Source organism: Meriones unguiculatus, chromosome 4 (genome assembly GCF_030254825.1).
Source record: "Meriones unguiculatus strain TT.TT164.6M chromosome 4, Bangor_MerUng_6.1, whole genome shotgun sequence".
Classification (NCBI taxonomy): Eukaryota; Metazoa; Chordata; class Mammalia; order Rodentia; family Muridae; genus Meriones; species Meriones unguiculatus.
The window spans coordinates 69530312-69543481 of record NC_083352.1 but is presented as its reverse complement, the minus strand read 5'-3'; the positions used below and the strand labels follow the sequence as shown (position 1 = coordinate 69543481).

Here is a 13170-nt window from a genome sequence, read left to right as displayed (position 1 = left end):
GACTGAGGGGAGGCCCGGGGCCTGAGGGGCGAGCCGGGGCTGGGGGTGGCCGGGGCGCTCAGGGCGGCCGTGCCGGGCGAGGATCTCGAGCCTGGGAGGGACACCGCGCCGGGCCTCACCCAAGAGCGAGGTGCGAGCGGGGATCGTGGCCAGTCTGCGAGACTCGAGGCCGGGACGAAGCGCTGGGCGGCCAGGGCCTCTAGGCGGCTGCGGCGCCGCCTCCCCCATCAGCTGATCCGAACTTCCGGCCGCGCCGGCCATCACCACTTCCGCCCTCGCGTGCTCGGGGACCGGACTGCGTACGGGCGGGTGTAGGGGACACGTGTGTTCATTGCCTGCTGTTTTCTAGAGCCCACCCTCACACCCAGCTCCCAAAGGTATGCGAACAGCTTCAGATTCCAGCAACTACTTGGTGCCCGTAATGTCCCCAAGGAAGAAACAGCCGCTGTTCATGTCGAAAATAGTTAGCTGTCAGAGGACAGTGCAGTGACCATTCGCTAGGTTTTTGTCACCCCCTCGGGATAGGCCGAGGCCGCATCGCCTCCTGGGAGTTGCAGTTCAGAGCCCATAATCCAGCCACTTTATAGTCTAAAGGAGAGCCCCAGGAAAGAAATCATTTGATTTGACTTCAGGAATGGTTGTTCTTTTCCTCCACACTGCCTTTGAATCTAGGGGTTTTTAATTTGCCTACACGGCGCGTGCATGCGCGATGTAGACCTCTTGTCAGTCTAGTGAAGTCCATGGACGCCCACCACTTCGCCGGATTATTTATGAATTACAAATTACTTAGGTTTAAACACAATTATCAAGGCCTTAATAAAACGAACTTGTAACATAGTACTGTTTATAAATTATACACCAAGAATGGGCGGGTATTTAACTCATTTTTGGTTCTGAGCCTAACCTTGCTGAGATATGGTGCTCTTCTAGCCTGCAGGCACAAATGCAGACAGACCATTGTATATATAATAAATAAATTAAATTAAATTTAAAAAAGAAAGAAAGACCCTTCTTTACCTTAGTAATTGTCACACTAAACCATGGAGAATTCTCATTTCTTTATCACATTTAATGCTATCAACTACTAAGAAAGTTATCTAGACTATGCCTGAAGGGGCAAAACATACATAGAATCCTACACAATTATTCCAACTATCAGAGGACAGTAAATACTTTTCAGCAAATAGCAGAATATAAGAAAACAAATAAACAGTAATTTACAATGAAGTTAATTTCCTACCAAGTCTTAGTTCTACCACTTGGGAGAGTTAAGTAAAAAGTCACTGGAATATTGAGACAGATGACAATCGGCTCTACCTGATTATTTAAAAAATAGTTGTCAGAGGGGAAGTGAAAAAACTTTATCCTCAAAAAAAGAAAAGAAAAAAAGAAGGTTGGGGTATTCAAGACAGTGTTTCTCTGTGTAACAGCCCTGGCTGTCCTGGACTCAAAAGATTTGTAGACTAGGCTGGCCTCAAAGTCACAGATCTATCTGCCTCTGCCTCCTAAGTGCTGGGATTACAGGCATGCACATCACGGAACAATTTACAACACAGTACCGTTAGGAATTGGTCTGGTGCCATGTATCCTTTTGGATGGGAAGCAGACAAGATAACTAGAGGGCTGAAATCTGTCCAGCTCTAGTACTTTAAAGCTTAGAAAGTAAATTATAGTCCCTTCATATCAATTATTTGGAAACTAGCAGGGGGCAGAGAAACCTTTAAGAGTCTAGTATCCCCTTTCTACAACATAGTACTGCTTATTTATTCATTAAGCAAGACTGAGCAGAGTATTTAATTCATTGGTAATGTTTGCTTTTAATTTTTTAACTTGTTTTGGGGGCTTTTGTGACAGAGCTTCTCTGTGTAAAGCAGGCTGTCCTCAGAGTCTCTCTGTAGACCAGGCTGGCCTCAAACTCTCAGAAATCAGCCTTCCTCTGTGCTCGTATTAAAGGTGTTCTCCACTACCAGGCTTTTTTTCTTAAGCAACTTTTTAAAAAAATGATTTAATTTTTTTGTTTTTTGAGGCAGGGACTCTTTATGGCCTTGCTCAGAGATCTGCCTGCCTGCCTCCTAAATGCTGAGATAAAAGGCATGTATGCCATACCCAATGAAACTTTATTTTGTGTAAGTATACTTGAAGGCATCAGGTCCCCTGGTGAGACACCTATCACTGTTGCTATGGAACCCAATGTCAGTCCTCTACAAAAGTAGCAAATTCTGAGCCCCTAAAAATTGTACAAATCAAACAAAACATATCTTAGAACCTCTGGGTTATCAGTTTATGCACTTTCTTCAGCAAGTACTTTGGACATACTATTTGTGAAGCATGCACTCACTGAATACAGTTTATGGTAAAAATTAAATTAAAAAAATAAAAAGCTCTGCATACACAGGTACTTCACCAATCCTCATGTATCTGAAAGAAGCACTAAATGGCATGAAGGACTTGAAAGGCAAAGAAAGCCATCCATTCTTGTTCATCATTTGGAGCCAGGTATGGTGGTGGTCACCTTCAATCCCAGCCAGGCTTGGAAGGAAAGGAAAGGAAAAAGGAAAAAGGAAAGGAAAGGAAAGGAAAAGGAAAGAGGGAGGGAAGAAGGGAAGAAGAAGGGTGGAAGGAAGGGAGAGAAAGAAGGAAAGAAAGAAAAAAGAAGAGAAAGAAAGAAAGAAGGAAGGAAGCAAGCATATTTGGTCTGGGAAGTGGTGGAGCATGACTCTAACCCCAGCACTTGTGAAGCAGAAGAATGCTGATCTCTGAGGTCAAGGCCAGCCTGGTCTACAGAGTTTCAAGACAACCAGGGCTATAGAGAGAATCCCTGTCTCAAAAGAACAAAAAGAAAGGAAAAAAGAAAAGAGAGCATATCAGGAATTAAAGAGCTTCCAGGGTCTAGGGGGAGAGTATGTGTCTCAGGAAAGGGTATGCTGGCCAGGTTCTGTGGTGCACATCTATAATCCTAGCAGAGGCAGAGGTAGGTGGATCTCTGTGAGTTTGAGGCTAGCCTGGTCTACAAAAGTGAGTCCAGGACAGCCAAGGCTACACAGAGAGACCACGTCTCAAAAAACCAAAAAAAAAAAAAAGAGAGAAAGAGAGTGAGTGATGTTAAGGGTTAGCTCAGTGGTTGGGTGCTAGCCTAAGGCTGGGAAAGGCCAAGGCCAAGTTCATTTTCAGGATGGGGGTCGGGTATGGCGAAGAGTAGCTAATTAGAAGTAACAGCCAACTTCTTTTTAGAGGGTTTTATTTCAAGACAGCATCCAGAACATGATTCATTCACAAGAGCAAAATTCAGTATTTTGCCTCAATTTACCCTTCAAAAATGAACGGCAGTGCAAATGCAAACATCCTTAACATGCCTCTGCAGAGCTTTCAGAAATGATAGTTCATTGAAAATGTTTCTCCATTTTCAGCTGAGGTGAGATTTGCTGGGAAATCTCTGTAACAACCTGGTCATTTTGTGGGGAGGTAAACTCTCAGACTGTCCCAGAGTCTCCTTAATTGATCTCATCTTTCGGGCTTCCTGAAAATACAACAGAAAAAAAAAATAGTAACAGTTCTTCAATTTACTCCGATCTAGACCCATACATTTTCTAATACTCCAAACCCCAAGACACCCTACCTCAAAGAATACAGTGGAAGAGGAAATGGAGTAAAATTCTAGACATTGACCAGCACTCGTGCCCACAAATGTGCCCCTGCATCTTCGAACATGCATGCATTTACACACACACACACACAGAGAGAGAGAGAGAGAGAGAGAGGGAGAGGGAGAGGGAGAGGGAGAGGGAGAGGGAGAGGGAGAGGGAGAGAGAGAACCCAAAGGAATAAAAACGGCATTTAAAGGATTTGGGATCTACAAATGATTGTATCATCCGAAGCTATTAATCTAGGTATAAATTAGTAAGCTCAACCACCGTCACAACTTAGCTTTTCTCATTTTGGCTAGAGTGCGAAAATCCCAGATGAATGAAAGGCTCTTTCCATAACTTAACACGAGACCGTGTGAAGCATTTGTCTGTATTCCCCTTTCTCTTCCCACGAAGGCACTCCAGAAGCCAGCTGTCACCTGTGCTCTGGAAGAACAATCGAAGAAGTCCTGGATCTCTTTCCTGCACGCCTCCTCGCTGAATTCATTCTGCTTCCAGCAAGCCATCATCACCGACATCTCCGTGATACAGGTTGCCTCTGGAGAGGAAGAACTGGAGTACCTTCAGCAACACGCCGACCTTCCTTACACCTCTGCCCCGCGCTTACCCAGACACCCCCGCTCCGAGTGCTCACCGCCTTTCTCTCGGCGTCGGTTCCCGACGCGGTTAGCTAGGATAAGAGGCTTGTTGGGTTTCAGGACAGGTTTGTTCGGGTTCCCCAATCGCGCCAGGCGGCCTCGTAAACTGGGAGTCGCCATTTTGCACAGCGTTCCCAGTAGCCTCCGCGGCGTGCGTGACCCCTCCTGACCCTAACGCGCTGGGAGTGCACCGGCAGCTGCGCGCGCGCTTTCCTGATCCTGACTCCGCCGAGTGGGTCGGCTCAAACCCCGGGGGGGCAGCCGCCGCCAGGTTAGCGTGCTCTAGGGTGTGTGCCGCCCCTTTGCCGGCTCGGGTCGGGGGCGGACGCGTGGGCTCCACGTCCGAGGCTGCGACTTGTTTGTGCGTCTCCGTGTGGAGGCCACGTGAATGCTGCATTGGTGAAGGCGTCGGAACCCCTGGGGCTGGAGTTAAGGATGTTGGGTTGGAAAGGATTTTTGTTTTAACAAATCTGTAAGAATGATTGCTTTTGCCGGGCTTGGTGACTCACGTCTTTAATCCCAGTACTCGGGAGGCAGAGGAAAGAGGATCTCTGTGAGTTAAAGGCCAGCCTGGTTTACAGTGTGAGTTCCAGGACAGACAAGATTACACAGAAAAACCCTGTCGCGAAAAAACAAAGTAAACATTAAACAAAAGAGTGGTTACTCTTAAAAACAACTGCTGTGTAGCTGCTGTTTACTCCTTTGGCGTTACCGCACTGTGGGGTGAGGGTTATGACATGTATAACGTACATAACACTTAACGTTATTACATTCATTTAGATCATTTCTATTTATGGACCTCCTGTTGTGGCTGATTTATCAGACTTACTGTTTGACTTTCAGCTATTTGAAAAACCGAATCCAGCCAGGCACAGTGGTGCACACCGGTAATTCCAGCAGAGTTCGAGGCCAGCCTGGTCTACAAACGAGTCTAGGACGGCCAAGGCTACACAGAGAAACCCTGCCTCGAAAGAAAAAAAAAATGACAGAGAACCGAGGTTGTGCTACGGATTCCTATGCATGGCATTTGCAAATGAACTCCCAAAACATTTCTGCTAATGGAATCGGAATCCAACTGAAGAGCTTAAGATAGCCTGAATATAACTCCATTTTGAAATAAAGATCTTGACTGGGAACTGAATTCAGGCACCAGGAAATATCACAGAATGTACACCTGGCAGAAAACAAAGTTAACTCTCCTAGCAACAGCCTCTAGGAAATATAACAGAATAAATGCTTCATAGAAAATAGAGACAAACTCCCTGGCAATAATCAATGGGAATCGGTTGAGAATCGGGTGGGAAAATTCTCCCCAATGTTTCAGATATGGTTTAGAAAAATAGCCATTGTGATTATGTGCCTCAGAAAAGGTCACCCCGCCCTGCTAAACTTCACCCAATTCTGTAATGCCAAGGCTTGTGCCCCCTGCTTGCTGCCATGGAAACCCCCAGTTCACAGACTTTCCCTTTAAAAATCATGTTCACTCAGAGCTCGGGGTCCCACTTCTCTACTGCTGCGCCAGTGAGACTTGGGTCCCGAGTTCGATCGCTCTCATAATAAAGCTCTCTTGCAATTGCATTGAGTCGTCTCCTGGTGATCTCTGAGGGTCCTGTGAACCTGGCATAACACAACAATCAGGTAGTTTTTAATATAATGTCTACTATATAATGTCTACATGCAAGATGTACTTGCATGGATAATTTGTGTTGAAATTATTTTCCACAGGTGTTTGGAATTCTCCCTTGATAACCTACATGGATGGCTTTTCTTCTTGAGTCACGTGCCTTGGGTTGAGGCCATTGTCAGGTGGGAAATGGCCCCCACCAAAGTCCATTTCTTGGTCAGTATTTAATATTTAATAAAGTTTACTTGAAATTTGGCCCAAAATGGTAGAGTTGGTTTTTCTGGGGAATCTCAGGATTAACACTCAGTTCATGCCAAAGAGTCACACCCTACCAACACCCGTCACAGTGTGAACTGAATGTTTGTGATCTACCCCAACACCTACTTTAAAACAGTGGCTCAGGCTGGAGAGGTAGCTCCGTGCTTACGAGCGTTTCTGGAAGCTAGACACAGTGGCGCACACCTGTGATTCCTGCACTCCAGGAAGCAGAGGCAGGCAGATCTGTGAGTTCAAGGCCAGTCTGGTCTACAAATGGGTCCAGGACAGCAAAAGCTACATAGAGAAACCCTGTCTCAACAACAATTCAGTGTCTCTGGCTCTTCTACTTAAGATTTGGTTTCCATCATCCACTTTGAAGGGCTCATTTCTACCTGTACCATTGATTATTAATGTTGTTAGGCCAAATATGGCATACACCTGTGATCCAAGAAATTGGGAGTCTGAAGCCTGCCTAAGTTACATAATGAGCACCAGGTAAGCAAGGGGTCCATACCATGACCCTGCCTCAAAGAAACAACAACAAAAAAAATCATTTTTCTTTAAATGAACTAAAAATGATGAAACAAAAAAGGAAAAATAGTAGATAACTGTTTACCATTGTTTTGGGTTTTTTTTTTTTTCTTCCAAGTCTCAAATTTTATCATCCTCAACCCAAAAAAATAAGGAAATAGAGGCAAGCAAAATGACTCAGTGGGTGAATTCAGTCCCTAGAACCACATAGTAGAAAGAAAACTGACTCTTCCAAGTTGTCTTCTAACATACACATGCACAGGATAATACAAGCTACCACACACACACACACACACACACATAATGAACAAGTATAATAAAAAAGGAACCAGGTAGAAGACACTATGTAAAAAAAAAAAACAAGGTTTATTATATAAGATGAAACTGGAAAAAAAAATAGTAACACTTGCCATCAGCCTTGTGTTCTACCTTCCACTCTGGTAGTAAATAAAAGACTATCAGAAACTTCTCTCCAGAACCTGCAGTAAATACTTGCTGCTGGATACACTGCAGCTGAGCCCCAAACCGGAAAAATTTCACTCTGCTTTTTCCGTATGGAAAGTAAAGCTTTTTCTTTGGTAAATACTCTGTGGTTATTCACAGCTCTTTCCCTTGTGGAAATGAAGCACCCGATTTGTCCTGGTCTTTTGATTGTTTACATAATGATAGGGATAAAACAGTGTCTGGGAAGCACTGAGGAAACCCGGAAGCCTGACTGTCCAACAAGAACCATTCATGAACAGCCAGCTCACTTTGTGAATAAAAGTGCTAAAGGAGTGAGCTGGTGAATTGGAGAGGACCCTTACATCCTGTGTAACCATCACGTTTCTCACTGCACGGATGACATCTGAGCTCTGACCTAGGCTTGCACTTCGTAGTGGTTACTCTGCTATAGGTATCGTCACCTGCACTGAAATGGACGATACCCTCGGAAACAGGATCTTCTAGGACTCTTTTGGACTATGGTATTTGTTTTTGTTTGTTTATTGAAACAGGGTGTCTCACCATATAGCTCTGGCTGGTCTGGAATACTATGATGTTCAGACTCACAGAGCTCTACCTGCCTCTGCCTCCCAAAGTGCTGGAAGGCCGAAACTAAAAGTGCGCAACCATGCCCATCTATACTATAAAATTTTATGCTTTTTCTTCTCTTGAGACAGTCGTGCTATTGTAGCCCAAGCCAGCCTAGCACTCATGGACCCACCTTTCTAAGGTGTTTTTTAAACATCTTTCTCTCTTTTCTGCAAGAAACAAAACAGGTTAAACAATCTCCATGCTACTATGAAGGCATTTTTTACTAAAGAACAAAATAAAGGTCTGGGGATATAACTCAGAGGCAGAGCCTGAGCAAATGCTTAGCACGCACAGGGCTTGAGATCCATCTCCAGCAAAACACACCCGATGGGAAAACAAAAACAAAAACTGTAGCAATCTACTTCCATGTATGTTAAAGCTGTTCTTGGTCACATCCTTATATGTCACTATGAAGCCTGGCTGCTTACAGCATCTAACACTGCATGCATATCTATATATAGATTCACAGCTATCTGTAGCTTAGTCAGATATGCTGATAAGCTGACTTTTCAAATGAAAATTAACTAATACAATAAGCATAGGTCTAAGGTCCATGGTGTTCTTTCCTATATCCCCCAGCAAAAGCTCCTGTGTCCTGGTCAATCTACAGCAGCATGCAGCTGGTTTGCATCTCCAAAACTATGGTTGTGGTTGTTGTATACATATATGGGTGCTGTTTTACCTACATGTATGTCTGTGCAGCACATTTCTGCCTGGTGCCTATGGAGGCCACAAGAGTGATCAAATCCCCCCTAGAATTTGATTTAGTTGTCAGCTGCTATGTGGATGGGTGCCCTCTGGAAGAGCAGCCATGCTCTTAACAGTGCAGCCATCTCACCAGCCCCAAACCTAAAGTTTTCATTTAGCTAGCCACTTAATGGTGATTTAAATCCTTTGCCTTCTTCAATTTGTTTGAATTGGGGGTTTGGGGCTAGCTTTAATGAAAAAAAAAAAATCTCAGTATTAAGGTCAGCTATAACTCAACTGGTAGAGAACTTGCCTTCCCAGGATCACAAAAACCAGTGACTCAGCACCATACAGTTGCCTGGAAGAATGTAAGAGAATATGAGTAATGAATTGAATAGAGCTATCCAGCCCTAGAATATTGCAATACACTGAACTGACATCAGTGTCATATTAGCTAATTAATCTGTTCATGAGAGAAGGAATTCCAAACATACCCTAAATAAGAAAACCAAGCAGTAAGAATGATGGAAATGTTTGTCCATCTTCCCAACATCTACAGGAGATAGCAAGCAAAAAAGAGCTATTTAAAATAAAAGACATTTGAATATTAAAGATAATGCAAGGGTTTTTTTTGTTGTTTGTTTTTTGTTTTTTTGAAACAAGGTTTCTCTGTGTAGCTTTGGCTGTCCCAGTCTCGCTTTGTAGACCATGCTGGCCTTGAACTCAGAGCTCTGCCTGCCTCTGTCTCCCCTAGGGGTAGGATTACAAGCTCAATACAGTAAGGGTACAGGGCTGGGCATAGTGCTGTACACCTGTAGCCCCAGCTACTTAAAAGCTGGGGAAGTATGGTCAGTTAGGCCCAGGAGCTGGAGGCTGGCCTGGGCCTTGCAGTGAGACCAATCTCAAAAGAAAGAGAAGCAGAGAAGCAGAATAACCTGCCCTACCCCACCCCCGCTTTGCTTCTTCACCAGTATTATAACTGATAAGAAAAGTAAAATGAGGAATGAACACTATTTACAGATACTAAATAATGGAAGCTGTAGTTCATAACCTGACCCATCCTGCCCATATCTGAAATGATGAAATGGCTACAGCTATGAGAAGTGTGCTTGAGTGAAATGGCTGCTTCTGGCTTCTGTCTCTCTTTAAGAAGCTCTCTTACTACAGCTGAGATACTGGCTCCATTCCCTTCGGGTAGAGAGGTGGGAGTACTTGCCTAACACTCCATCCCCGGTGCAGAGCAGAATCACTCCAGAGTAGACAACATCCACTAAAGGAGGGCAGTGGATATGCCTTAGGTGCAATGGTAAAGCCATCTCCTTAAGTCTTCCAAGCTAAAGGCTACTGTGTAAGGGAAATTAGAGATTTTTATTCCTTTTCATGAAGATCTGATGTACATAGTCCCAAAATTTCCTCTGCTGGGTTTCGTTGTTGTGGATCATGGTGGTGAGAGCTTCCCCCTGATAGAGACCTTGCCAATAATCTTGTAGCCACATTTCCTTCCAGCTGAAATGACAAAACAGGACTGGTGGTGAACTGGGGAGCCACAGCAGCAACAGACTCTACCTTCTTCAAGTGCTTCCAAAGAAACTATAAATAGGTCCCACAGTGGTGACACACACCTTTAATCCTAGCACCTAGGAGGCAGTGGCAGGAGGATCTCTGAGTTCCAGGCCAGCATGGTCTACAGAGAGAGTTCTAGAACAGCCAAAGCTACATAGAGAAACCCTGGCTTGGGGAAAAAACAACAACAACAAAACATTAAGCAGATACTGTGGCCTCTGGCTAGGACAGGGCTCTTCTGTGAAGGAAAGGGGATATGGAGTAAAACTAATACTAGACCAAGGAACAGAAGTAGGTCATAAACATGAAGACATCATAGTACACCTAAGTAGCTGACACTGCTGACTTGCCTAGAGCTCTCAAATGTGGAGTAAGTACAAAGGGTTGCAGAAGGGTCCTGAGCATGGTACTATTCTAGAGGAAAGCAAGGGAGCCTTTTAGAAGGTGTTGACTTTCACCATTATTTAAAAATCTAAATAAAGGTGCAGTGACATGTAAAGGCATAACCATGGGGCTGGAGAGATGGCTCAGAGGTTAAGAACACTCCCTGTTCTTCCAAAGGTCCTGAGTTTAATTCTCAGCAACCACATGGTGGCTCACAACCATATATAGATCTGAGATCTGGTATACAGGCAGAATGTTGTATAAATAATAAATAAAACTTAAAAAAAAAAGGCATAACCTGAATTTTCTTTTGTTAGAGGGACAGGAGTATCAAACAGCCCAGGCCGGTCTCAAATTCAGTGTATAAGGATGACTATGACCTTGAACTCCAGATTCTCCTGCCTTGGTCTCTTTAGCATTAGAATTACAGGTATGTACTACCATCCCTGGCTATTTCCTTAATGCTTTAGCTTTTCTTCTAGTAAGTGTGTGTTAAGCATAAACTGATAAATTCTTAGTGAAAGACTCCACCATCAAGACCCCACTGTAAGCAGCCCTCTGGGCCCATCCACTGTTGGCAGTCCCTTTCTCCGAGCTATTCTAGTAATCCCTTTTCAAATCAATTGTGGCAGCTTGTTGCACGTGGTTTCAATGTTTTCCCATTCCATCTCCCATGCACACCTTCTTTCTGCTTTCAACTAATTTCCCCTTCCCCTACACTGACTACCAATTATACATCTATTGAAAGCATTCCTTCATTTCTGTCTAGAGTGGATAAATCAGGATATGAACTATATCAGGACATATAGAAATGAAAGGACGGCTGGGGACATAGCTCAATGGTAGAGTGCATACTTAGCACACTCAAGGCTCTGACTTCACACAAAAAATATGTAAATGCTTTTCATGAGTATGGTGGCTGACTCTTGTAATCTCAGCACTTTGGAGGCTGAGACAGGAGGATCACAAGCTTGAGGTCAGCCTGGGTCTACAGAGTGACACTCTAGTATGTCTGATTAATTGATAAATGCAGGGAGGGGGTTTCTTTCAAAATGCTCTGAACGAGCTGAGGTGTTTGACTGGGTGGAAAAGTATTCTCTTGGCATGTAGGACTTAATCTCTAGCACAGCCAGAATTCATCTTTATCTTTTTCACAGTGCCCTACACGCTAAGAAAACAAGTAATGTGATAGCTTCAGGGCATCCCAGCAACCCCTACCTGTCATTCTCAGGAATCTCTTCGACTTTGCCAAAGCCAGGAGTAGGCACTGGACAGTTCATGTGTGAGGTCTGGGCAATGTGAGGCTCAGGGAAAGGAATGTCCCCAGGGGAGGATGCATGCGCTTTCTCGGCATTCAGCCGAGCCAGTTCATGGTCACAGACGAAACACTCAAAGCCATTGAGGTAGTTAGGCAACATGGGATCATTCACTCCCCACTCCCTGTACTCGAGATTGTCCAGAAGAAACTGGTTGGTGATGCCCCCAGGTTGCTTGTATGCCAGGTATTTCATATACTCTTCATCATTCTTGTCCAGAAAGTCAATAAACTCTGCTAGCTTTTGAGGGGACTCAAAGTCATCGATTAAGATGATGGAGTGGTTATTGGGCATCCAGTCCCTCACAGAAGGTGATCCACGATAAACAGGCACAGCACCCAGATGCATGGGGCGCCACAGTTTTTCTGTCATGTAATCATTGCAAATGGCATTTTCCAGGGCCAAATGAAACTTATAGCGGGACAAAAAGGCCAAGAGTTCTGGATCCTCGGTGGTGGCCGTGGCTGTGTCCTGTAACCGTTCGGTGGGCAGCTCGCGGTTCTGCAGGCACTTACCATAGGAATCCACCTAAGCGAGGCAGAGCACCGCGGTTAGCAAGGTGCCGCGTTCGCCCAGCCCACCCCCTTCCCGGCACGCCACTCTCTCACCCACCGAGATGTAGCGCATGAGCTCCCGTACGTAGCGGTCCCGGTCTGCGGGCACGTCGCAGTGGGACTGCAAGTAGAGCAACGGCGCGTAACCGCGGCGCCGCCACTCGGCGCGCTCCCGCAGCGGAGGCGCAGGGCGGCGCAAATAGAAGGCTCCGGGCAGCCATTGCAGCGGCAGTGGGTAGTCCGAGTGCCGGCTGAAGGTGGCCGTGAGGTTGAAGAGGCGGATGCCCGGGCCGTGGCTCAGCAGGAAGTTGTTGAGCGGCGACTCCTCGTGCAGGAGCGCCCAGCTCTGGTGCGCTAGGCGCGGTAGGGGCGCGTCAGCCGCCCGAAAGTCGGTGCCGTAAAAGAGCAACGCGCGCGTCCGCGGGTCGGCGCGCGCCCGTCGGTCCCGGGACGCCACGCACGCGCCATGGCCACATTCAATGCGCTCCGAGTCGCCTGGGAAGTGCGGAAACAGACCTGGGCTCCACCATAGCAGCACCGGTAGGTCCGCCGTTTCCGCGTTCCCTGGCGGCGAGGACTCCGGCCCGTGCGCCACCCCCACTGCGCCTAGCGCAGCCGGCGGCCGGAAAACCGTGCCGTCCCAAGGCTCCTCCCACTCTGCCTCCCTACCCGTCTTCCCCGAAGCCTGGGATTCGGGGCTACTGGCCGCATAGACACTGAGCACCCCCAGGGCGGCTAGCATGGTCTCGGTGCAGCGAGCAGCCATGTTCTCACCGGACCCACTCGGACACCACGAAACCCCGCCCTGTGGGCGACTGGGTAGCCGACCAGGTCCTACGCCATAGGGGCACGCAGCGCATGCGTTAACTTCTCTCCGTCACAGGCATTGCTGGGAGA

General features: G+C 46.1%; 2 protein-coding genes and 1 long non-coding RNA gene across 4 annotated transcripts; 1 reads left to right on the top strand and 2 right to left on the bottom strand.

The window, feature by feature from the left end:
• Positions 1 to 260: 260 nt before the first annotated feature.
• Positions 261 to 5860, top strand: LOC132653655 (uncharacterized). 2 transcript variants are annotated; one of them, XR_009591432.1, is made up of 4 exons: positions 295 to 377; positions 2396 to 2496; positions 4041 to 4553; positions 5126 to 5860. It is a non-coding gene; the product is annotated as an uncharacterized LOC132653655 (long non-coding RNA). The 2 variants fall into 2 exon arrangements; XR_009591431.1 differs by lacking the exon at positions 2396 to 2496 and having other exon boundaries at positions 261 to 377.
• Chchd1 (coiled-coil-helix-coiled-coil-helix domain containing 1) lies at positions 3222 to 4413 on the bottom strand. Its single transcript, XM_021643006.2, has 3 exons — positions 4279 to 4413; positions 4064 to 4182; positions 3222 to 3517 (listed from the first exon to the last, which is right to left on the bottom strand). The coding sequence occupies exons 1-3, from the start codon at positions 4400 to 4402 to the stop codon at positions 3404 to 3406; spliced, it is 357 nt and encodes a 118-aa protein (XP_021498681.1). The 5' UTR covers positions 4403 to 4413; the 3' UTR covers positions 3222 to 3403.
• Positions 5861 to 7043: 1183 nt separating the features above from the next.
• Fut11 (fucosyltransferase 11) lies at positions 7044 to 13094 on the bottom strand. The gene is made up of 3 exons (XM_021643018.2): positions 12332 to 13094; positions 11622 to 12247; positions 7044 to 9962 (listed from the first exon to the last, which is right to left on the bottom strand). The coding sequence occupies exons 1-3, from the start codon at positions 13037 to 13039 to the stop codon at positions 9815 to 9817; spliced, it is 1482 nt and encodes a 493-aa protein (XP_021498693.1). The 5' UTR covers positions 13040 to 13094; the 3' UTR covers positions 7044 to 9814.
• Positions 13095 to 13170: the final 76 nt, after the last annotated feature.